General features: G+C 39.2%; 1 protein-coding gene across 1 annotated transcript in view; it reads left to right on the top strand.

The window, feature by feature from the left end:
- The first annotated feature begins 3,933 nt into the window (after positions 1-3,933).
- LOC123499237 (dolichol-phosphate mannosyltransferase subunit 3-like) overlaps positions 3,934-25,194 on the top strand; it is a 31,990-nt gene continuing 10,729 nt past the window's right edge. The window contains exons 1-2 of the mRNA XM_045247006.1: positions 3,934-4,085; positions 24,302-24,382. Coding sequence (XP_045102941.1) covers positions 24,308-24,382 — 75 coding nt within the window. The 5' untranslated portion in view covers positions 3,934-4,085; positions 24,302-24,307. The remainder of the gene's footprint in view (positions 4,086-24,301; positions 24,383-25,194) is intronic.

Here is a 25,194-nt window from a genome sequence, read left to right as displayed (position 1 = left end):
TGTACGAGATTAATGTAATTCTTAAGGATGTTTGTAAGAGAAATTGTAGTAATTGCAGTGGAGAAGGCAACAGAAAGAGTTGTGATTGTTACTTGTCGGCGCCGTATCGAACACCTTATGTATAGATATTATTTTTGTTAATTAAAGATAGAAAAAAAACTTTGAATATTTATAGCCAGTAGCTAGAGAATTTGTGCAACGTCGTGCAACAGCTCGGAGCACGACAGTGGTTTTGTTTTAAACCTGCTTATACAGGCTAGTATTTACCTTGTGACTGGCTTTTCTTTGTATACTTTGACAGCCTTCTGTCTGTTGGCAGTTCACCAGTCACTTCCTATTCTCCATTAACCCATGCATATATTTGAGTCTTTAATACGCTTGGATGATGAGCTCACTAAAGAAAATATTTATTACCATGAAATAAACAGTGTAACTTTCCTGACAAACGAAAACAAGCTTCATAAAACAGCTAGGTGGTGAGCTTTCTGTATCCACTGCGTTCTTCCACCTCGCGATTTTAAGGCGATCTTTCACTATTATAAAAAGAATACATCTTTGCCATGTCATAGGCAGTAGTAAACAAAAAAAGGTTACCATCCTCAACTTGTAAGTGGAAAAGTACATATACTGTAAGGTCCCGTGAGAGAGGACGCAAACCACTGAAAGACCAACACCAATGTTAGAGGTATTTGACCATTTTGATTGACTCAATGACCACCTAGGATAACTTGGAGGTAGTCATGTGGTCAAATAGAATAACCAACTACGTACCTTGGGCATGGTTCGCATCCTCTCTGGTGGGACCTTACAGTATATGGTAATAAACATGAAAAATGACATCCATGAGGGAATGTGTGGGCCAGTAATTGTCGTAATACATGTATGACTTTCATAACCATTAGTACCAGTAAACCAAGGCGTGCAGGAGTAATCTGTATGTGTACAGTAATTATCTAAGAAATCCTACTGCATACATGGTACCGGTATCAATTATTGTCACAGGAGATACTGTAAGGCCTACACTGTACCACTTGTCTTACATGTATAAAAATTAGGAAATTTGCAACAATATGGAGTTTTCTATGGATTTCGGTGACTGAAAAATGATACTGATGAGGAAATTCATGTCTGAAAGCAGATTGCCTTTCCAGGTTTCATATTCACAGCTGTCTGTTGAAAAAAGTAGTGAGTCTCATTCATAAACAGTGACGTGGTATAACCCAATGACAAATGTTGTTTTCTACCAAGATGCGTGTTGAAAGGGCAACTTCTTCAAAGGAAGTGGCCAGCCATTCAATGAAGGTGCCCTGTATGACATTGTGTGCAATAAGCAATAGTACGGTATTCACTATGTTAAGTAGTGGGCACACAATGCCACAGAAGGCAACAACATTAACAAAAGGGACATGAACGAAGTTCTTAGGATCAGTAGCTGGGACAGAACCACTGCCAGAAATAATGGGTTTAAACTTGAAAATTCAGGTTCAGGAGATAAATGGGAAGAAACTGGTTTTCAAACATTGTGGCTGATGAGTGGAACGGACTCAGTGGTCATGTAGTCAGTGCTGAATCAATAGGGAGCTTAAAAAAAGATTAGACAGGTTCATGGATGGGGATGATCGATAGATGGAATTAGGTTGCTTTAAACATACAGGGACTGCCACGTGTAGACCTAGCGGACTCTTGCAGCTTCCCTCCTTTCTTATGTTAAGTTGAAGAATTCAGACTTGGCATGATTCCGGGCAGAAATATAAGGTGCATGAGATTCAGATGATGGATGGCTCAAGTACCTTGTTATGGGCAACCTCTCCATTATGTATAGCACGAGAACAGGCTGCATTAAACCAAGGTTTAGATACAAGGTTTAGAATGAGAAAAAGAATGAGGAATATACACTTTCATGCCAGACACTATCACCTCTGTTATGCGCTCAGCACACAAAGATGGGTCTCTGACACGGAAACAGTAATCATTCCAAGGAAAATCAGCATAAGATTTTATGAAATTGATATTACACTTTTTTCAAGTGGCTGAACATAGGTAACTGGCAAAAGTCTAATGTTTAGTCGACTTCAAGTTCAAGATCAAGACCAGTGACAGAATAGAATAGGTACAATCAGTGATGTTAATTGTACGACAATTATCGTATTTGTACGATAATATGGCTGTTTGTACGATGTACGATACATAGGTGAGAATCGTACACCAATATACGATAATTGAGTGGCAAAATATTTTTTTTTTTTATTTGTAATAAGGTACTGGAATACTTGTGTAAAGAAAAAAATATCGATGTCAACATTTCAGAGAGAGAGAGGGGCTGGGGACTGGGGAAGGAAGGAAAAAGGAGAGAGACGCTGTCAGTCATAGTCAGTGTCAAGTGACAAAATGATCTTATTAGTGTGACTCTTAGTGTTAGTATGGTGAAGGGCGAGTTTTCCTTCTCTTATCATATGTTCTATTTGACGTATAACGGTATGAAAAAACAAAACATTCTCATTATGTGGCAATAATGGTCAACAATAAATAAAGAAAGAAATAATAACAATAAATAAAGGAATAAATAATAAGGGTTTTCCAGTGTATTTTGTGTTGCGGGGAGTGATGGACTGACGGTTGACTGATACGTTGACCCCTTGGAGATACATGCACATTGACACTGTACGTAAGCTTTTATCAATATACAGTTTTCATTATATATATATATATATATATATATATATATATATATATATATATATATATATATATATATATATATATATATATATACACACCTTTGTGTAACCTTTTTATGTGTAGTATGTCATTTGCATATGAAAATGAATGAAAATTAATGAAATGTTCAATACAGTGTATAATGCAGTTCTGATGTGTGTATATTATTTTTCCTTTGGATGTACGATAATATTAGGCATAATACGATAATTCTGGTGGTTCGGTACGACAATGTGGGCTAGAAAAGTTAACATCACTGGGTAGAATGGCACTGAATGCACCAAGGTACACACACAGCAGTAGAAGCTTTGAGAGGGGATATGGGATGGAGCACCTTTAGGAAAAAACTAGTTAAAGCCACACTTATACAAGGTCAGGTTGGAAAGAATGAATGATGAAAGAATAGTGAGGAAGGTGTACCTGTGGAATGAAAGTGGGAGTCAGTGGAGGAAGAGGTGCCTGAGAATGACAGAGTGGAGTGGTTTACAAGTGGTATGGGGGATGAGAATGGCTGGTAGGAATCAAAGTGAGCGTGAATGGATCGTGACAAGAGGAGGCAGGGTAGGAACTGAATGGGATGCGAGGAAATGGAAGAGTGAGATAGACAGAGAGGTGAAGTGGGTGGGACTGAATATATGGAAGAATGGGATGGAACGAAAGAGTACCCTGGAAAGGTACAAACAAGGAAAAGGAAGCCCCGATGTATGAAAGGTGGTATGATGGCAGCCTGGGTGGTGATCTTCTCTTCAGAGCTAGGGCACAGTGTATGGATGTGAATGCAAGGAACTACAGGTGGTCTGAGTCCCGCAGCAAGGTGTGCCAGATGTGTGACATGGGGGAGGACGAGACGGTGGAGCATGTCATGCTGGATTGTGAGAAGTATGAGAGAGACAGGCATGAGATGATGCAAGTGATCTTGAGTGAATTAGGGCATAATAGGAATGAAAGAGTGGAGAAGACAGGAAGGGAATGGATGGTGTTGCTGCTGGGACTGTGTAGAGAGACGAGTGAAAGGATGATGGAGGCTGTGAAGGAGTATGTGGAAAGAATGTGGCGAGCGAGGTGTAGGGATCATTAACGAAGAGAATGCTACTTTTTTACTTTCTTTTTTCTGTTTTGTGTCTTTTTTGTCCTCTACAGGAGCAGCCGATCCAAAGGCCTGACTCTGGAGAGATCCCGAGCCACCTGTAGCATCAAGATCAAGATCAAGAGCCGCTGCCAAGGTGCAGCTGTGACTGAGCTGTCACGTCAGCACGTCATCAGGCATCACCACGATCTTCTTGTGGATTGTACCAAGCCATCATCCCACGTCGCGCTCCTTACCAGCAGGAAACACCATCTCCCCTTGTCACCGGCAGCTCCAGCAGGTGTGTAGCGACGGACAGTGTTGGTATGGGCGGCACGCACGGACAGGTAACAGGTGTGCCGGTGCCCAGGTGTTTGTAGAGGGCAGATGTGCTCGGTACATGTAGAGTCACCAGTTAACACCTCCTTAGTCCTCATCCAAACCCTGCCCTAATATTTGATCAAGATCCCAGCCTGCATGCTAATCCCGACCTAGTCCTTGAATCCCCCACACATAGCACTGCCCAAGATTTGTTCAGTGGGACATTCCTCATAATCAGAAACACCATACAACTTCTAGCTGGGAGGTCCCACAAGGTGAGATAGTTGCTAAGGCGCTAGTGTACACCTGTGGTCCCCAGCTTTTATAGCTGGCTTACATTCATCCAATTTGTCTGAGTTGCCAGCAGGATTGCCAAGTTTGCTCCACCAAAATCCCTAAGTTTGGCATATCTTGGGGATTTTGGTGGTGCAAACTTGGCAATCCTGCTGGCAGCTCAGACAAGGTGGTTGCAGGTGAGTGGCTAGAAAAGCTGGGGACCACAGGTATACACTATAGTGCCCTAGCAACTATCTCACCTTGTGGCACCTCCCAGCTAGAAGTTGTATGGTGTTTCTGATTATGAGAAATGTCCCACCGAACTAATCTTGGGCAGTGCTGTGTGTGGGGGATTCAAGGACTAGGTCGAGATTAGCATGCAGGCTGGGATCTTGATCAAATATTAGGTTCTACTACAGTTTCGTACAATAAACTCTAGATGGTTATGGTCACCCTTAGGTTGTTCTTACTATTTACACCATTTCCAATAAGTAAACTATCTGCTGCAGATGAATAATAACACTGCAATAGGTCTGGGAATGTGTGGTGTCTGTCGAGTTTTCTCTTTAGTCCAGCGAGCTGCGGTGAGCTCCAGAGCTCCATCATACTTGGAAATCAGCAGTACACTGACTTCCATTTGTTTATAGCTGGGGTTTGTGTGGTTAGGTTAGGTTAGAGATAGGGAATATTGTATTAGATTATAAATTTACCAACTATTATAGTATGTATATATATATATATATATATATATATATATATATATATATATATATATATATATATATATATAATGTGTGTGTGTGTGCTAGTTGTATCATACAGGAGGGGAGCTATACTCATGCTGTCCCTTCTTTGTATCTTTTAAGTGTCTAACAAAGTCTTAAAATCATGTATTGTCTTTGCACACACCACCGCTTCATCCAGTTCGTTCCATGTGTCCACTACCCTGACTACCCTGTGGAGAAAGCTGTTCTTGAAATTTCTTCTGCAACTATATTCTTTGGGTTTTTTCCATGCCCTCTAGTATCCCTTGTGTCCCATTTTTGTAAGTCTTCAGTAACCTCCTTGTTCCTCATGATTTTGTATATGGTTATCAAGTTGCCCCTTTCTCTTCTTTGTTCCAATGTGAGCAGGTCTAGTCTTGCCAGTCTCTCTTCATATGTTAAGTCAGCAAGGGTTGCAGCCAACTTTGTTGTTAACCTTTCTATCCTCTCAAGCTTTTTGATGTTCTTTTTATGTACTGAGTGACCACAGTACTGCTGTATACTCGTCTCTGTCTTATTAGGGTGACTAATATATTCTTTACCATTTCTCCATCTATATAATTGAATGCCACTCTAATGTTTCTCAGTGTTGCAGATTTCTCCAATAATCTTACTAATTTGCTTATCTGGTAACATGTCATCCATAATAAACACTCCTAGGTCTTTTCAACTTTTACCTTTTTAACTTCTGTTCCCCTGGGTTTATAGAATCCTGATACACTTTCTGCTCTTTCCAAATTTCATTATGCTGCATTTCTTCATGTTAAAATTTATTTGCTGTACTTCCCAATCCTATTCACTTCTGTTTCTTGTAGTTCTTGTTCATCATCCTGGACTTTTGTTATGATCTTTGCTAACTCCTTCTCCTCCTTATCTCTTACAAATTTGACAGGATTCATTTTCCCTTTCAATCCAAAGTTATCGAAGCATTTCTTATCAACTGTGTCTCGCCAGATTTTCCTTTTCTTTTATTACTTGGATCACAGTATCCTTGGTCTTTTTTTTTTTTTTTTTATATATATTTAGTAACTACCTTTCTGATGCTCACTTTCTCATCTTCACTTGGCTTCTTCCAAGCATTCCTCAATTCGTCCAGTTTGTTTCCACTTCACATTTTCTGATCTCACTCTCCTTAATTTTCTTAGTCAATTCCTTTTCCAGTGATTCACATTTATTCTGCAACAAAGCATTTTCTACCCTTACTTTCCATTTCTTTCCTCAAAGCTTTATTCTCACTCACCAGTGCTTCTAGCTCAAGTGTGGGCAAACATCACACACGGCACGCCAAAGGAATTTATGCTGCACAACAAATGTTAGTAAATTTGAAAGAGAAAGTTAACAAACAACGCTAAATAAAATAGTGAGCATTTTGTTTTCTTCCTGCTTGTGTACATATGTGTAGGAGAGGGTTTTTCTTTGTGAAGCCTTTTGTTATATCTTCTAACTATTAATTACTTTTGGTTAATATGCTATGCGGCCCTATAAGATTTTTTTTTTTTTTTTTTTTCGTGTGGTCCATGCATTGAAAAGTCTGCCCACCCTTGTTCTAGCTCTCACTGAGTTCTGCAACAATATTTCCTAGGATTATCATCTGCTTCAGTGTGTATTTACCTAGTTTTATTATACAGGGTTCAAGCGAGGCTTATAGTGTCCTGTCTCTGTCTCCATTTATCCAATTTTTTCTTAAAGTTATGCACATTATATGCTGTAACAACTTCATTATTCAATGCATTCCACTTTTCCACCATTCTATATGGAAAACTTTTTTTTTTTTTTTTTTTTTTTTTTTTTTTTTTTACGTAGGGAAGAGGGCCAGCCAAGGGCAAAAAAAAAAAGAAAGTTAGAAAAAAGCCCACTTGAGCACTGGCTCTCCAAAGAGTACAAAAAGTGTCAAAACCGTCAGCCAGAATTAGGGGAGCAAATGCCTCGATACCTCCCTCTTAAAAGAAGACAAGTTGTAAGAATTTGGAAATACAGATGCAGGGAGGGAGTTCCAGAGTTTACCAGTGAAAGGGATGAATGATTGAGCGTACTGGTTAACTCTTGCATTATAGAGTTGGACAGAATAGGGATGAGAGGAAGAAGAAAGCCTTGTGCAGCGTGGCCGCAGGAGGATGGGAGGCATGCAGTTAGCAAGATCAGTAGAACAGTTACCATGAAAATAGCGATAAAATATAGAAAGGGATGCAACATTTCGGCGGTGAGAAAGAGACTGAAGACAGTTAGTCAGAGGAGGGGAGTTGATGAGACGAAGAGCTTTCGATTCCACCCTATCAAGCAAAGCTGTGTGACTGGAACCCCCCCAAACATGCGAAGAGTACTCCATACAGGGACGGATAAGGCCCTTATACAGAGTAAGCAGTTGGAGGGCGAGAAAACTGGCGGAGACGCCTCAGAACACCTAACTTCATAGAAGCTGTTTTAGCAAGAGATGAGATGTGAAGTTTCCAGTTAAGATTATGAGCAAAGGACAGACCGAGGATATTCATTGTGGAAGAGGAAGACAGTTGAGTGTCATTGAAGAAGAGGGGATAGTTGTCTGGAAGGTTGTGTCGAGTTGATAGATGGAGGAATTGAGTTTTGAGGCATTGAAAACTACTAGATTTTCTCTGCCCCAATCGGAAATTTTAGAAAGATCGGAAGTCAGGCGTTCCGTGGCGTCCCGCGTGATCTGTTAATTTCCTGAAGGGTTGGACGTCTCTGAAAGAACGTGGAAAGATGTAGGGTGGTATCATCAGCGTAGGAGTGGATAGGGCAAGAAGTTTGGTTAAGAAGGTCATTAATGAATAATAGAAAGAGAGTGGGTGACAGGACAGAACCCTGAGGAACACCACTATTAATAGGTTTAGGAGAAGAACAGTAGCCGTCTACCACAGCAGCAATAGAGCGGTCGGAAAGGAAACATGAGATAAAGTTGCAGAGAGAAGGATAGAAGCCGTAAGAGGGCAGTTTTGAAATCAAAGCTTTATGCCAGACTCTATCAAAAGCTTTTGATATGTCTAACGCAACAGCAAAAGTTTCACCGAAATCTCTAAAAGAGGATGACCAAGACTCAGTAAGGAAAGCCAGAAGATCACCAGTAGAGCGACCTTGACGGAAGCCATACTGGCGATCAGACAGAAGATTGTGAAGTGACAGATGTTTGAGAATCTTCCTATTCAGGATAGATTCAAAACTTTAGACAAGCAAGAGATTAAAGCTATAGGACGGTAGTTTGAGGGGTTAGAACGGTCACCCTTTTAGGAACAGGCTGAATGTAGGCGAACTTCCAGCAGGAAGGAAAGGTAGAAGTCGATAGACAAAGTTGGAAGAGTTTGGCCAGGCAAGGTGCAAGCACAGAAGCACAGTTTTTGAGAACAATAGGAGGGACCCCATCAGGTCCATAAGCCTTCCGAGGGTTTAGGCCAGCAAGGGCATGGAAAACATCATTACGAAGAATTTTGATTGTAGACATGAAATAGTCAGAGGGAGGAGGAGAGGAGGGACAAGCCCAGAATCGTCCAAGGTGGAGTTGTGAGCAAAGGTTTGAGAAAAGAGTTCAGCTTTAGAGACAGAAGAGATGGCAGTGGTGCCATCAGGATGAAATAAAGGAGGAAAGATGAAGAAGTGAAGTTATTTGAGATGTTTTGGCTAGATGCCAGAAGTCACGAGGAGAGTTTGAGTTTGAAAGATTTTGACATTTCCTATTTATGAAAGAGTGTTTGGCAAGTTGAAGAACAGACTTGGCATGATTCCGGCAGAGATATAAAGTGCATGAGATTCAGGAGATGGAAGGCTCAAGTACCTTTTGTGGGCAACCTCTCTATCATGTATAGCACGAGAACAGGCTGAGTTAAACCAAGGTTTAGAAGGTTTAGGTTGAGAAAAGAATGAGGAATGTACGCCTCCATGCCAGATACTAACACCTCTGTTATGCATTCAGCACAAAGAGATGGGTCTCTGACACGGAAGCAATAATCATTCCAGGGAAAATCAGCATAATACCTCCTCAGGTCCCCCAACTGGCAGAGGCAAAACGCCAGAGGCACCTTCGCTTTGGGGGATCCTGCGGAGGGATTGGAAAAATAGGACAAGATACAGAAATGAGATTGTGATCGGAGGAGCCCAACGGAGATGAAAGGGTGACAGCATAAGCAGAAGGGTTAGAGGTGAGGAAGAGATCAAGAATGTTGAGCGTGTCTCCAGGACGGTCAGGAATATGAGTAGGGTGCTGCACCAGTCGCTCTAGGTCATGGAGGATAGCAAAGTTGAAGGCTAGTTCACCAGGGTGGTCAGTAAAGGGAGAAGAAAGCCAAAGCTGGTGGTGAACATTCCAATATCCTTCACACACTGCCTCATCCTGATCTTCTTTACATGTCCTCTTGTCCTATCTTCCTCTTTCACCAGCACCAGGTCTTCCTTGTCTTTTTTAGAGCTCAGAGACCACACCACAGCTGCATATTCCAGCTTTGGACGTATCATGCTTGTGATGATTTATTTTATTGTATTTTTGTCCATGAATTGAAGTGCCACTCTTATATTAGTCAACATTTTATATGATATTCCAAATATCTTGCTTATGTGTTTTTCAGGGTTAAGATTTTCCTGTATAATCACTCCCAGATCTTTTTCCTCTTTAGTCTTCATTATTTGTTCCTCTCCCATCAGATAGTTCCATACTGATCTTCTTTTGCACTTTCCTAGTTTCATTATGTGACATTTCTTGGCATTGAACTCCAATTTCCACTTCCTACTCCACTCATAGATCTTGTTTATATCTTCCTGTAACAGCAGACAGTCTTCCTGGGTTTTGATAACTCTTAATAGCTTTGCATCATCACCAAATAGATTAATATAACTGTTTATCCCGTTGTGAATGTCGTTTACATAATTCTGAAACATAATGGGGGCTAGCACTGATCCTTGTGGCACTCTGCTTGTTACTTTACACTAAGATGAGTATGTATCTTTCTGATCACAGTTCTCATCTCCCTGTGCTTCAAATAATCCCTTGTCTATTCTAACAAAGTAGTCTTCCATGAGGGACTTTATCAAAAGCCTTTTTTTATGTCCCAGTATACTGTGTCCACACAACCATCTCTGTTTTCCAGTCCTTCTATTACTCTTGAGTAGAAGCTTAATAAATTTGACACACATAACCATCCTGTCCTGTGTAGTTACCTAGTTGTAGTTTTACAGGGCCTGGGCTTTATGCTCGTGTGGCCCCGTCTCCATATCTACACTTATCCAATTTTAATTTAAAAGTGTGCACACTCATTGCAGACACTACTTCATTCAAACTGTTCCATGTATCAATACATCTTTGTGGGAAACTATACTTTTTAATGTCTCTTACACATCTTCCCTTCCTCAGCTTCTTACTATGCGATCTTGTGCTTTGACTGGCATATTCTTCTCTCAGGATCAGATACTCATTGTCCACTTGGTCCATTCCATTTATCAATTTATAAACTTGTATGAGATCCCCTCTCTCTTTTCTCTGCTCCAATGTTGGAAGATCCATAGCCTTTAGTCTCTCCTCATATGTCATCCCTTCAAGTTCTGGGACCATTCTTGTAGCCATTTTTTGTAGTCTCTCCAGCTTCCTTATGTGTTTCTTTTTGTGAGGGGTCCACACTACTCCTGCATACTCCAATCTGGGTCTTATTATAGTACTTATCAGTTGCTTCATCATTTCTTTGTCCATGTAGTGAAATGCTACTCCAATATTCCTTAGCAAATTGTATGTCTCTGAATATTCTATCAATATGGCTTGCCGACTGATTATTTTCTTCCATCGTCACTCCCAAATCCTTTTCCTTTTTACTTTCTCCAGTTCTACTCCATCTCCCATCTTATAGATTCTCACTGGTCGTCTTTCACTCTTTCCCATTTCCATGACATGGCTTTTGTCCACATTGAATTCCATCTCCCACTTTTTACTCTATTCCCAGATCTTATTTAGGTCTTCTTCCAGTATTTGCTTTATAACTCTGCACAGTTTCACATTGTCCACAAACAGATTTATGTAGCTCTTCACTCCTTCTGGCATGTATATTTGGGCCAATACTGACCCCTGTGGCACTCCGCTTTCTACTGCTCTCCATTTGGACTTCATATCTTTGACTACCGTCCTTATTTCTCTCCCCCTCAAATAATTTTCCATCCATCTCATTGTGTGTGTGTGTGTGTGTGTGTGTGTGTATTTACCTAGTTGTATTGTACAGGGTTTGAGCGGGGCTCATAGTGTCCTGTCTCCATATCTCCATTTATCTAATTTTTCTTTAAAGTTATGCACACTATGTGCTGCAACAATTTCATTATCCAATGCATTCCATTTTTCCACTGTTCTGTGTGGAAAACTGTATTTTCCAACATCCTTCACACACTGCCTCATCCTGATCTTCTTTTCATGTCCTCTTGTCCTTCCATCCTCTTCTGCCAACAGCACCAGGTCTTTTTTGTCTATCTTTTCAATATCATTTACTATTTTATACATTATTATTAGGTCCCCTCGTTCTCTTCTATCTTGTAAGGTTGGCAATCCCATTTCCTTCAGTTGTTCTTCATATGTGAGGTCCTTTAATTCCGGCACCATCTTTGTAGCAATCTTCTGTATCCTTTCCAGTTTTCTTATATCTTTTTTAGAACTGGGAGACCATACCACTGCTGCATTTTCCAGCCTTGGGCGTATCATGCTTGTGATGATTTTTTTTCTTCATATCTTTATCCATGTAATGAAATACCACTCTTATATTAGTCAACATCCTATATGATAGTCCAAATATCTTATTTATGTGTTTATCAGGGATCAGATTTTCTTGTATGATCACTCCAAGATCTTTTTCCACTTTAGTCTTCGTTATTTTCTCCTCTTCCATCGAATAGTTCCATACTGGTCTTCTCTTACTCTTTCCTAGTTCCATAATGTGACATTTCTTGGCATCAAACTCCAATTTCCACTTCTTGCTCCATTCCTAGATCTTATTTAAATCTTCCTGTAGCAGTACACAGTCCTCTCTGGTTTTGATAACTTTTAGCAACTTTGCATCATCAGCGAATAAATTCATATAACTGTTTACTCCAATGTGAATATCATTTACATAAACTTGAAACATAATGGGGGCTAATGCTGACCCTTGTGGCACCCCGCTGGTTACTTTACTCCAAGACGAGTATGTATCTCTGATCACAGTTTTCATTTCTCTATCCTTCAAATAATCTCTTGTCCATTCGAGCAAGGTTCCACACAGTCCTCCTATGTTCTCTAGTTTCCAAAGAAGTCTTCCATGAGGGACTTTATCAAATGCCTTTTTAATGTCTAGGTATACTGTGTCTACCCATCCATCTCTGCTGTCAAGTCCTGCAATAACCCTGGAGTAGAAGCTTAATAAGTTTGATACACATGACCTCCCTGTCCTGAACCCAAATTGCCTGTTCGATATGACTTGCTCCTCTTCTAGAAATTTAACCCATTTTCTTTGATAATTATTTCACATAACTTCCCTACGACACTTGTAAGTGACACTGGTCTGTAGTTTAGTGGTTCAGTTGCCTTTCCTCCTTTAAATATTGGTATTACATTGACTCTCTTCCACTCTAGTGGAACTTTCCCTTCATTTATTGAACTTTTAATTATTTCCCAAATTGACTCCAGTAATTGCTCTTTACATTCTTTTAACACCCAGCCTGATACACCATCTGGCCCCATTGCTTTCCTGACTTCGAACTTGTCCAGTAATCTTCCAATATCCTCTTTATGAACTGCAATTTCCTGTAATTCTAAGCAATTCAATGTCCTATTAGGTTCTGTGAAGTCATCTTCAATGAAAACCATTTTGAAGCTCTCATTCATTATTTCACACATTTCTTTCTCTGTTTGGTATATCTTTCCTTCTTTAATTTTTTTTTAATTGTTTCCTTATTCTTTGTTTTGCCATTTATAAACTTGTAGAAAAGTTTGGGTTCATCCTTGCTGCTTGCTACATCTTTCTCAAACTTTCTTTCTTCCTCTCTCCTTACTCTAATATATTCATTTCTAGTATCTTTGTACTGCCGACTATTATAGTCATTTCCCTGCTTTAAAAGTTTCTTCCATGCTTTATCCTTTGCCTTTTTTGCTTGTAAGCATCTAGCATTGTACCAAGCATGTATTTTTTTCTGAACTCTATAAACAGGAACAAACTTTTTTACTCCTTCATTGTATTCCTGTAAGAATATGTCATATTTCTCTTGTACAGTCTTCCTGCTCATAATATTACTTCACTCAATATCAGCAAAATAACTCCTTAGTTTTTCAAAATCTGCTCTTGCATAATTTAATCTCTCCCCTTTATAGTCCTCTCTGTATCTTATCTCATCTTCCTCCTGCATTTGCATCTCTAATGTCACATGATCACTTTTCCCCATTGGACTAAGGTATTGTATGATTGGAGGGGACTCCGGGTTTTTTTTGTGAAGACTAGGTCAAGTAACAATAGTTCCTCTTCCTCCCTGTACCTTGTTGACTCTTCTACCCACTGATCCATTGTATTAACCATAGTCATCTGTAACACTTTCTCACTCCACTGCCCAGCATTGTCCATTACTTCCATCTCTCCCCAGTTTATTTTTTTACAGTTGAAGTCTCCAACTAAGAGTATTCTGCTATCTCTTCTTATCATGTTATCCAGATACTTTATCATCTCTCTTTGCATATCTTTATGCTCTTCTGATCCCCATGTATTAATCTTTGGTGGAACATATGTAACTATAATTTTTCTCTTCTCCAAATCTTCTGTTCTGATTGTTACTCCCAATGCTTCCACTTTTTCCTCTCCATATTGCACATCCTCCACACAAATGTTATCACAAACCATTATTAGCACTCCTCCTCCCCCTTTATCCTTCCTGTCCCTCCTCCAGGTATTATATCCTTCCTCTTTAAAGATGACATGTATCTCATTCTTCAGTTTTGTTTCAACGATACACATTACATCTGGCTTTTTCTCTTTCAAATAGTCCCGAACTTCCAATATACGTGATAACAAACCATCTATGTTAGTATAAGTCACTCTTGATTTATTGCCTCCTCCACGACCTCCTCTTTTTTCCTTAAATACCATTTCTTTAGTCTCATATCCAGAACCCTCCAGTAAAAATTCTTCTTCTCTATCTCTGTCCTTTTCTCATTTTTTTCCTTAGTCTCACTTCTTAGCACTTTCTCCTTTTCCCTTTCCTCTAAGTTCATATCTTTTTTATCCATATTTCCTTGTGATCAACATCATTGGCTAACTTTCCTTTTCTAGCCATTATTTCTTCTACAGCCACTTGAGATCTCATTTTCACCTTCATTGGTCTCTTACCCCCTTCAGTGTACCTTCCCAGCCTAACCACTTCCTCCAACCTCCTCGTCAAATTCTTGTGTGCTATCTTGTACCCTTTTGATAACCGTTTTGGCCATTTCCCTTTCTTCACGTTCTCTTGTGAATTTATTTGGAATTTTCTTTTCTCTCATCCCGTAGATCACGAAGCTTTTTTCTTGTCCACTGCATCCCTCACCATGCTTTCCTTTTCTTTGATAACCTCAATTACAGCAACTTTTGTGTTCTCCTGAATTTGTCTCTTTACCACTTCTGAAAATTTGACTTTTTCCTCCTCTTGTTCTTGTTTCCATTCATTTCTTAGTTCTTTCAATTTGTTTTCACCTAGACCACCTTCTATCCTGTCTGTAACCCCTTGCTGCACTTTATCCTGCAAGTTCTGGCATGTGGTTATTAGAGCGTCATTTTGCTTCCTTATTTCTAAAATCTCCCCTTTTAATTCTTGGTTTATTCCACTGACTTTTTCACATTCAGTTATTCTCAATTTCAAGGCTGTGTTTTCTGATACCATTCGGTCATGTTTGTCCATGAGACCGGACATTGCCTCCTTCAAATATCTTAATTCTCTTTCTACATTTACAAGTCTCCTCATATTTACTCGTTCATCTCGGAAACCTGAGAAATCCCTACCCATAGTATCTTCAGTCAACTTTCTTAAACCAATAGGCATTTCTATATAGCGTTGATTTTCGGCCGGCATATGTTTTGGTTCCTCCATGCGCCTGGCAGCGCTACTTGGTTCCATATCTCTCTCTTTATCTACTCCTTGGCTGTACGTAGTCTAACACTTATTTCATTTGGAGACAGGAGAACACTATGGCCCCCCCTCCCCCTGTACATACGTCTAGACCTGGGTCCAGTCCTTCTGTAGTACTCTCTGTGCTGTTCAGACGACGATGGCTGTGCCGTGTGTGTGTGTATTTACCTAGTTGTAGTTTTACAGGGCCTGGGCTTTATGCTCGTGTGGTCCCGTCTCCATATCTACACTTATCCAATTTTTCTTTAAAACTATGTACACTCTTTGCTGATACCACTTCCTCACTCAAACTGTTCCAAGTCTCAACACATCTTTTGGAAACTAAATTTTTAACATCTCTCAGACATCGTCCCTTCCTTAGTTTCTTACTATGCGATCTTGTGCTTCTAAAGTCATATTCTTCTCTCAGGATCAGTTTCTCATTATCCACTTCATCCATTCCGTTAATCAATTTATAAACTTGTATCAGATCCTCTCTCTCTTCTCTGCTCCAAGGTTGGTAGATCCATTGCCTTTAGTCTCTCCTCATATGCCATCCCTTTAAATTCTGGAACCATTCTTGTAGCCATTTTTGTAGTCTCTAATTTTCTTATGTGTTTCTTTTATGGGAGTCCACACAACTCCTGCATATTCCAATCTAGGTCTTATTTTAGTACTTATCAATTTCTTCATCATTTCCTTGTCCATATAGTGAAATGCTACTCCAATATTCCTTAGCAAATTATACGTCTCTCTGAAAATTCTATCAATATGGCTAACCGGTTGATTATTTTCTTCCATTGTCACTCCCAAGTCCTTTTCCTTTTTTACTTTTTCTAGTTCTACTCCATCTCCCATCTTATAGATTCCCACTGGTCGTCTTTCACTTTTCCCATTTCCATGACATGGCTTTTGTCCACATTGAATTCCATCTCCCATTTTTTGCTCCATTTCCAGATCTTGTTTAAGTCTTCCTGTAGTATTTCACAATCCTCTTTTGTTTAATGACTCTGCACAGTTTCGCATCGTCCGCAAACAGATTTATGTAGCTGTTCACTCCCTCTGGCATGTCATTTATATATACGAGAAAAAGTATTGGTGCCAATACTGACCCTGTGGCACTCCGCTGTCTACTGTTCTCCACTTGGACTTCATATCTTTAACTATCGTCCTTATTTCTCTCCCCCTTAAGTAATTCTTCATCCATCTCAATGTGCTTCCTTTTAAGCCACCCTTCTCCTCTAACTTCCATAGTAATCTTTCATGTGGCACTTTATCAAAAGCCTTTTTTAGATCTAAATAAATACAGTCAACCCATCCTCTCTCTCTTGTACTTTATCAACTATTCTAGAGTAGAAACTCAATAAATTTGTCACACATGACCGACCTTTTCTAAAACCAAATTGGCTATTTGATAATATTTTGTTGTCTTCAAGAAACTCGATCCATTGCTTCTTTATTACTTTTCACACATCTTGCATATTACACTAGTTAGTGATACCGGTCTGTAATTTAAAGGTTCTTCCTTCCTTCCGCTCTTATATATGGGAACCACCTCAGCTCTTTTCCACTCCACTGGCACTGTTCCATTTTCTATTGAGCATTTTATGATGTTGTATATTGGACTTGCTAGTTCTTCCCTACATTCTTTCAGTATTCTGCCTGAGACTTCATCCGGTCCCATTGCCTTTTCCTCATCCAATTCCGTCATCAACTTTTTATTTCAAGCTTGGTTACTTTAATCTCTTTCATATAGACAGTCTCTCTATTACCCTGTGGTCTTTCAAATTTGGATTCCTTAGTAAAGACCTCATGAAATTTACTATTTAACAGTTCTGCCATACTTTTGGGTCTTCCACCATTCCGTTTTCTCCTTTTAACCTTTCTATTGTTTCTTTTTGTCTTATTTTTCCATTTATGAATCTGTAGAACAATTTTGGTTGTTCCTTACATTTTTCGACAATGTCCTTTTCATAGTTCTTTTCTTCTTCCTTTCTCACCTTAGCATATTCATTTCTTGCTGTTTTGAAGTTTTCCTTATTTTCTGGATTTCTGTTTCTTCTCCACCTTTTCCATGCTCCATCTCGTTTCTCCTTTGCCCTAGCACATCTTGCATTAAACCAATCTTTCTTTCCTTCTTCTTTAGGTCTATATTTCGGAACATATTCCTGACCCCAGTTTTGTATATTTCCAAAAATAAGTTATATTTCTCTTGAACCGTTAATGAGTTTTCCATCTCCTCCCAGTTTACGTTTTAAAATAGTTCTTGAGATTCTCAATATCAGCCTTTCTGTAATTTAATCGGTCTCCTTTGTATGATTCATCTCTATCTTCCTTTCCTTCTTCTATATCCATCTCTAATATTACATGGTCACTCTTTCCCAATGGGCACTTGTATCTTATATCATCGTTAATTGGTATATCCCTTGTAAAAACTAGGTCTAATCTTGCCGGCTCATCGTTTCCTCTGAATCTTGTGTTTTCCTTTACTCTTTGGACCATCAAATTATCTATCATTAGGTTCAGGAATCTATCTCCCAGGCATCTTCCCCATACCACTTTCATAATTTTCCCAGTCTACCTCCTTACAGTTGAAATCTCCTATCAATATCACTTTTCTCCTTTCCTTAATGATTCTTGTAAGACTCCTTATTGTGTCATCTATCATGTCTCTATATTCTTGGTTAGTCCATGAGTTTGTTTTGGTGGCACATATGTTCCAATGATTGTTAACTCCTTTTTGTTAATATGCATCTTAACATACAGTATTTCTGATTTTCCTTCCCCAAACTCCACTTGATTTACCACTATCTCCTTCCTTAACATCATCATGACTCCTCCTCCTCCTTTACCCACTCTGTCTCTCCTCCATATATTATACCTTTTATCTATGTCTATTTTATTGCCTCATTTAACTTTGTTTCCACCAGGCATACAATATCTGGTTCTTCTTTCTTTATGTAATCTCTTAATTCTAATTTACTAGATAAAATCCCATCTATGTTTGTATACATCATTTTTAATCTCTTGTTCTTATCATTTTTAGTTAAACTTGCTCCATTCTTTTCTCTTCTTTCTCTTTTATATACCATTTCCTTATCCTGTCTCCTATAATTCTCCAAAAAAATGCCTTCTTCTCCTCTGACCTTTCATTATTTTTTTCTCTTGCTTCTGCCACCAGTTCATTGTGTCTCTTCCTTTCCTCCTCGTTTCTATTTTTCTTTATATATATATCTTTGCAACCTTCTGTTTCTCTGAGTTTCGTTTTTCTATATAGTACTTCTTCTGCTGCTGCTTGTGATTTTAGTAATATCTTAATTGGTCTCACTGTTCCTTCTTGATATGGTCCCATTCTATGGATTTCTTCTACTTCCTCTTCTAAGTTCTGTCTATCCTCGTCATTCAGATGTTTTAGTAGGTCTTTTACTGATTTCATTTCGTCTTTTTCCCTTCTTGGTCTATATTTAACATTTTTTTTTCAGTCCAAAAATAATTACACTCTTTTTTTTTCCGCAATTTCTCTTACTAAATTTTCTTTTTTCTTGAGGACTCCTATAATTTTGCTTGTCATATTTTCATCTCTTTCTTTTAACTGTTCTTGAAATACTTCTTGAAATGATTCCTTGTCCTTCTTATCTTGGATTCTCCATGCTTGTACTTCTTTTTAATCACGTCTTGTACTCTTTTTCTTCTTTGTTAACTAGATCTTTTAGCTTTTCTTTTTCTTTCTCGGCTTTACCGAGTCCTTCTTCCATCAATTTCTTATAGTTCGCTATTTGGACTTTTAATTCTTCATTTTCGGTTCTTAGCCTAGTTTCGTTTTCTTCCACTCTTTTATCCTTTCTTTCAATTTCTGGAGCTCTTTATCCTGTTCTTCATTCTCTTTCATTCCCATACTCTCCTTTATCAATTTATCTAATTTACGTTCGATAGTTAAGACTCTATCAAATAGTGAAGTTTGCGCCGTATCAAAGCCTTCAAATTCTCCTCCTCCCTCACCAACATTGTCATCATCAGCTTTCATTCTTTCCCTTGTCACATACCTGCATTTAGATGGAATATCTTTCTCACTCATTATTATTTAACACTGTATTCATGAAAAAAAAAATGAGTCCACACTTATCGCCCAGGCCACTGTAAACCCAAACAAAGGTAGTGAAGATCAGCTGTGTGTGTGTGTTTACCTAGTTCAGGGGTTCTCAACCTGATGTTCGTGAACCCCCACAGGTTCACAAGAAGATTCCCAGGGGTACTTAGGTGGCTGATCTAATAATATCCTTTGCAGTACCATTGCATATTGAGTTAGTGTCAGTCACTGTATTAACATTTGGTTTGATGTCGGATTACTGGGAGTTCGGGTAGATGTTCTTATAACTTAGGGGGTTTTTAAAAAGAAAGAGGTTAAGAACCCATGACCTAGTTGTATATTACATACATGGTTTGAGTGGGGCTCATAGCGACCTGTCTCCATATCTAGGTAGTTTCAAACATTGACTTTTCATGATTTTCTTGGGAGTGTCCTCATGTTTGTCTATCTCCATCTTTTGTCAGTGATACCAGTTCTTGTCTCTCTATCTTTTCCATATAGTTAACTGTCTTGTACACAGTTATTAGATCTTCTCTCTCCCATCCATCTCTCAAAATTGGTAGTTCCATTGCCTTCAGTCTTTATTCATAGGTAAGGTCCTTCATCTCTAGAACCATCTTTATAGCTGTCCTTTCAATTTTTCCAATTTCTTGATATCCTTTTGCATATGTGAAGGCCACACCAGTGCTGCATATTTAATTCTGGGCATTATCATTGTGGTTATGTGATCTTTTTCATCATACATACTCTTTTTCATGTAATTAAACACCAGCCTGATATTTGTTTATGTCTTATATGTTGAAGTAAATAACCCATTTTGTGTGTCTTTCTGGGGTCAGGGAGTCTTGTATAACCACTCTTAGGTCTTTTTCTTCTTTCCTCTTCTCCCATTTTGTATTCCCATGTAGGTCTTCTATTCCTTTTAACCATTTCCATCACATGGCACATATCATCATCATCATCAGCTTCATCGAAGCCAGCCCTGTGGCACAGATTTACTATTGTCATTTCTGATCACACTGATGATGTCTTCAGCGAAGCCTGGGAAGTCATACGCGCATTCTGGCCATACTTTATTCCATGCCAAGTTCATGGTAGACTTCTTTACTTCGTCCCAAGATTACTTGATGTTATCTAAGGAGTGTTTGATGTTATACGACTTCCACCATTCTCTGATAGTGGGCTTGCCAGGCCCATCTGTGCCCTTTATCAGTTGCTGCATGGTTTGCCGCTGGTAGTATCCTTTTACTGTTTGCCATAATTATTATGAATATATTTGTACTTACAATAGACCCTTTAATATTCCATTTATTCATCTAATTAGTAATGCATGTAAGTGATATGTAATGCAGTTAAAAAAAAAATGGGGGGAGGGGGGAGAGGAAGATATAAAAGGCTCCAAGGGTTGTCAAATTGAAGTCAGTACTATTAGTGGCGGAGAGATATGGCGTGGATGACGTCATCACCTCTGCTACCCCACGCTGGGCCCTCTCAGATGACATGAGCGGATACCGTATCTGAATTTTTCCTACCGTATATCGAATTGAGGGTAGTAATTTCCAAATGCCGTAACTGTGAATTTACCGGATAAAGAACTACCGTATAACAAGGACTTACTGTACCAACCAAATATAGATTTAATATAAGATAAATACGATGTTTATTGTATGCATGATATAAATTAACTATATTGGTCAAAATAACAATTTAACCCGCAAAACTCGGGGCACATCGATAGGCGTTCATCACGCAAGGTACGTGGCACGTTGATAGACGTTTAGGACTTTTACGGCTATATTTTGGTTATTTTCCCATTTTCTTTGCTATTGAGCTGGCAACACTCATCAGGAGTAAACATATGCTCTACGTCACTGCGTCATCAATGATAAATGATAAGAGCGATCGACAGTGATTTCATTGTCTGATTCCGCCACCTCTCCCGTACGCCTTACTTAGACCTTGGGTCTCTCGCCATGTTATGGGGAGACAACTTTTGAATGAGAGTGATATCAGAACAGAGAGAGAGAGAGAGAGAGAGAGAGAGATACAAGGGGCCCGTTTTCTCTTGCTCTAGCCAAGGCTGTGAACCCGATCGGACGCAAGACCATGTAAACCAATGATACTACCTCAACCTCATTCAACCTGTGATATTTTGGTAACCATGACATCTAGAGACTTCTGATGTTTTGCATTGGAAAGAGAAAGAGTTGCTTGTGGGCAGAAAACTATTTGTACTCACTCGTTTATTGAATTTCTAAGTGTAATCAATATATGAATACAGGCTCTTTTGTGTGTTTTTGCCAAACTTTTACTTTTGGGACCCATGATCTTGAGTTCACAAAACTTAAGAAAAAATACACACTGCCGAGGAGCACAGACAATTACGTGCACAAAGGATGAACAACGATACCCAACGCGGGCCAAATGTTCGGGTGGACACGGGTAGCCGAGTGATCGCTGCGCCACCTACTGATGGCTATTCATATCTTAAAAATATCGTTGTATTTCAAGGCGTAAATTATATAAAAATTTTCGTCGTATATTAAAAAAAAAAATCGTATGTTAGAACGATCGTATCTCGAAGTACCACTGTATTAGTGATATCAGAACGGGACAATGGCAGCAGTGGCAGGGAGGGAGAGGCTGGAGCTTTGTTACAACCACGTGGAGTTGTTCAACTACCAGATATTTTCACCACCAATAAGCCTTTAGTACTATTGTAAGTTTATAAATGAAACACTACAGACAGAACGCAGAAGAATGTTGTTCTCACAACTGCAGAGGGACAACTGGCAGAGATGGGGGAGGGAGAGGCCAGGAGCCTTTGTTTACAACCATATGTGCGGATGTTCAACTACCAGCTATTTTTTTTAGTATTAAGTCAAACTTTTGCATTCAAGTATTGAAAAATTTGACTATTAAGACATTCAAGTATTGAGTCTCTACTGTATTTCCCAATCCTCTAATTCATCTTTCAAAACCACATGATCATTTTCCCCCATCAGGCTATCATATTCAATGGTTGAATAAGGCTCAGTTTTTTTTTTTATGTATGTACACCATGTCAGGCATGGATGATGGTTGTTCTTCTCTGTACCTTGTGTAGTCCTTCACCCACTGGTCCATTGCCTTCATGTATAATCTTCAGTTACTATGATTCTACTCCTTTCCCTCTCACTGGTCCTAATTACTATACATAAAGCTGCTGCCAATTTATCTCTGTATTGTACTTCTTCCTCATATATATCATCTCAAGCCATTATCAATACTCCTCCTCCTGCTTTTCCCCTTCTATCTTTCATCCAAACATTATATTCCTGTTCTTTAGAATTTAATTGGATATCTTCACTTAACTTTGTCTTTGTTATACATACCACATGTGGTCTTTTTTCCCCACTATATAGTCTCTCACTTCCAGGACTCGTGTTAATAATCCATCTATATTTGCATACATAAATCTAAGTGTATTTCTTCCCCTTCCCAGATATACCATTTCCTCAGCCCCATGTCTTGTACTCTGTAGTAAAATTTCTGGAGAATACTAGACGTATGTGTGTGTGTGTGTGTGTGTGTGTGTGTGTGTGTGTGTGTGTGTGTGTGTGTGTGTGTGTGTTCAAGCACTAAGAGAGTAGGCTTACTACATGCACACACTTCATTATTTCAACACTGTTTAAGACTTGCACATCTTGCAGATGCATATCATTTTTAATATTCAAGTCAAGATCCATCACACAGAACTTTTTATGCTCCACCTCAGCACGCCTCTCACAGCAGCCTCCCGACTCTTAACACAATTTTAGCCTTTCACTTCACTTCTCATTTGCAGTCAAGGACTGTCCACAAAATCACATCTCACATCACTGACGCCCTTGTAACTTTGTGTACAATAGCAGTAACGGACAAGGATGAAGAGGTGCTCTCTTTCAAACTACTTTGAAGATTTCTGGCTTTTTTTGATTGCTGAATACAATGCAAACACTAAAATAGCTTATCAGGTTTTTTATAAGCATGTACAAGTACAGTAAGTCCTCCTTATACGGTACTTCATTATCCGATAAATTCACAGTTACGGTGTTTGGTAATTACTAGCCTCAATTCTATTTACGGTAAGAAAAATTCACAGATACGGTATCAGCTCATGTTTTGTTTACACCGTACCATAACGCCTACACGCTGCGCGACCACCACAACAATCAGTCTCTTTCCACGTTTCCCACTGAACACAAGTGAAATCCTTAGGGTGTGTTTTTTTGTGGATATTATGAGTAAGGGCTGAAATCCCTACTGTCCCTTAACCTCAGGAGGGACATCATCTGATAGAATACGTGGCGAGTGAAAGGTAAATAAAAAACATTTTGTTTATTTCTTTTGTGCAGTACTTTACATTTTTTTTTATATGACTATTTTCATGTCAGTAGGGGTGACTTTCGACGTGCTGGAACACATCCCCTATTATTACATGTTATAATGGGTTTGGTATACGGTAATTTCAATTTACGGTAAGGTCTTCAGGACCGCATATGTACTGTATAATGAGGACTTTTTTTTGTCATTGACTATGATCATAGACTTTACTACTGGTCAGGAACAGATCCTAGCATGTTCTAATACTTAAGTCAACTGATAAAGTCACTGTAACATGACTGAGGCAGTGAAAAGCTACGGACTGCCGAGATCGAGTGGGTCATGTGAGACTTATTTCTTGTGACTTCGCCGGAGGCACTAGTCATTCTCTCTCAGAGCAGATCTCACTTGACTTCTCAATGTATTGCACAGATCTTCAAGGAAAGGAGGAGGAGGAGAAAAGAAAAAACTTGTAAAGAGAAGTATGAAAAATTAGTTAGTTTACCTTATTTGAAAATTATATTTACAGATTTCTTTACGTACCTATTTATTTGTGTACCTATTTACTTGTTTATTTAAGTATTTATTATTATTTTCGCTTCTGACAAAATTCTGAATGTAATGGTTAATTTAATCATTTCCTCTCAGCTCAGCATGACCAAGTTGGTGGAGTGGCTAATGGCTGCAGTGCTCATCCTGGGGCCCTGGTCAGCAGTGGTCACCAACACAGTAAGCTGCTCAACATTTCCTTGTTTGGTGTAATTCACCTCAGTCGCCTGCTGGTCACCCAGCCAGTGTGTGTGTGTGTATTTACCTAGTTGTATTTATCTAGTTGTTGTTTACGCAAGGAGGAGTTCAAACTTGTGCTGTCCCATCCTCATATCTACTCTTATCCAACTTTTCCTTGAATCCGTGAATTGTTTTTGCTTTAACCACTTCTTTCTCCAGCGCATTCCAGATCCCCACAATTCTTTGTGGAAAACTGTATTTCTTTATGTCCTTTGTACACACACTCATCTTCACTTTTCTCCCATGCTTCCTCCCACTTCTCATATCTCTCACCACCAGATCATCATGGTCCAACTTCTCAATGCCAGACAGAATCCTATACATAGTAATAAGGTCTCCTCTCTCCCTTCTTCTTTCCAGTGTCGGCAGATTCAATTTTTCCAGTCTCTGCTCATAAGGCAGATTCACCAAGGTTTGGGGCAGCTTTGTCGCACAGCCCTCTGCACACATTCCAGCTTCCTCTTACCTCTTGCCATTCTTGGAGATCAAAGTACCGCTGCATACTCCAACCTGTGTCTAATCATTGTAACAATCAACTTCTTGATCATCTCTTCATCCATGTAGCAGAATGCAGTTCTTATATGTTCCTTACTAAATTGTACGCTTCACCAGATTTCCTCTTTACATGAACCTCTGACGAGAGCCCCTCCGTCACAGTTATTCCCAGATCTCTCTCTTCAGTCTTTATTTCCAATTCCTCATTCCCCATCTTATATCTGCACACTGCTCTTACGAAAAATTCATCGCTCCAC

The sequence above is a fragment of the Portunus trituberculatus genome, chromosome 49 (genome assembly GCF_017591435.1).
Source record: "Portunus trituberculatus isolate SZX2019 chromosome 49, ASM1759143v1, whole genome shotgun sequence".
Classification (NCBI taxonomy): Eukaryota; Metazoa; Arthropoda; class Malacostraca; order Decapoda; family Portunidae; genus Portunus; species Portunus trituberculatus.
This window is presented reverse-complemented; position numbering and strand designations above follow the sequence as displayed.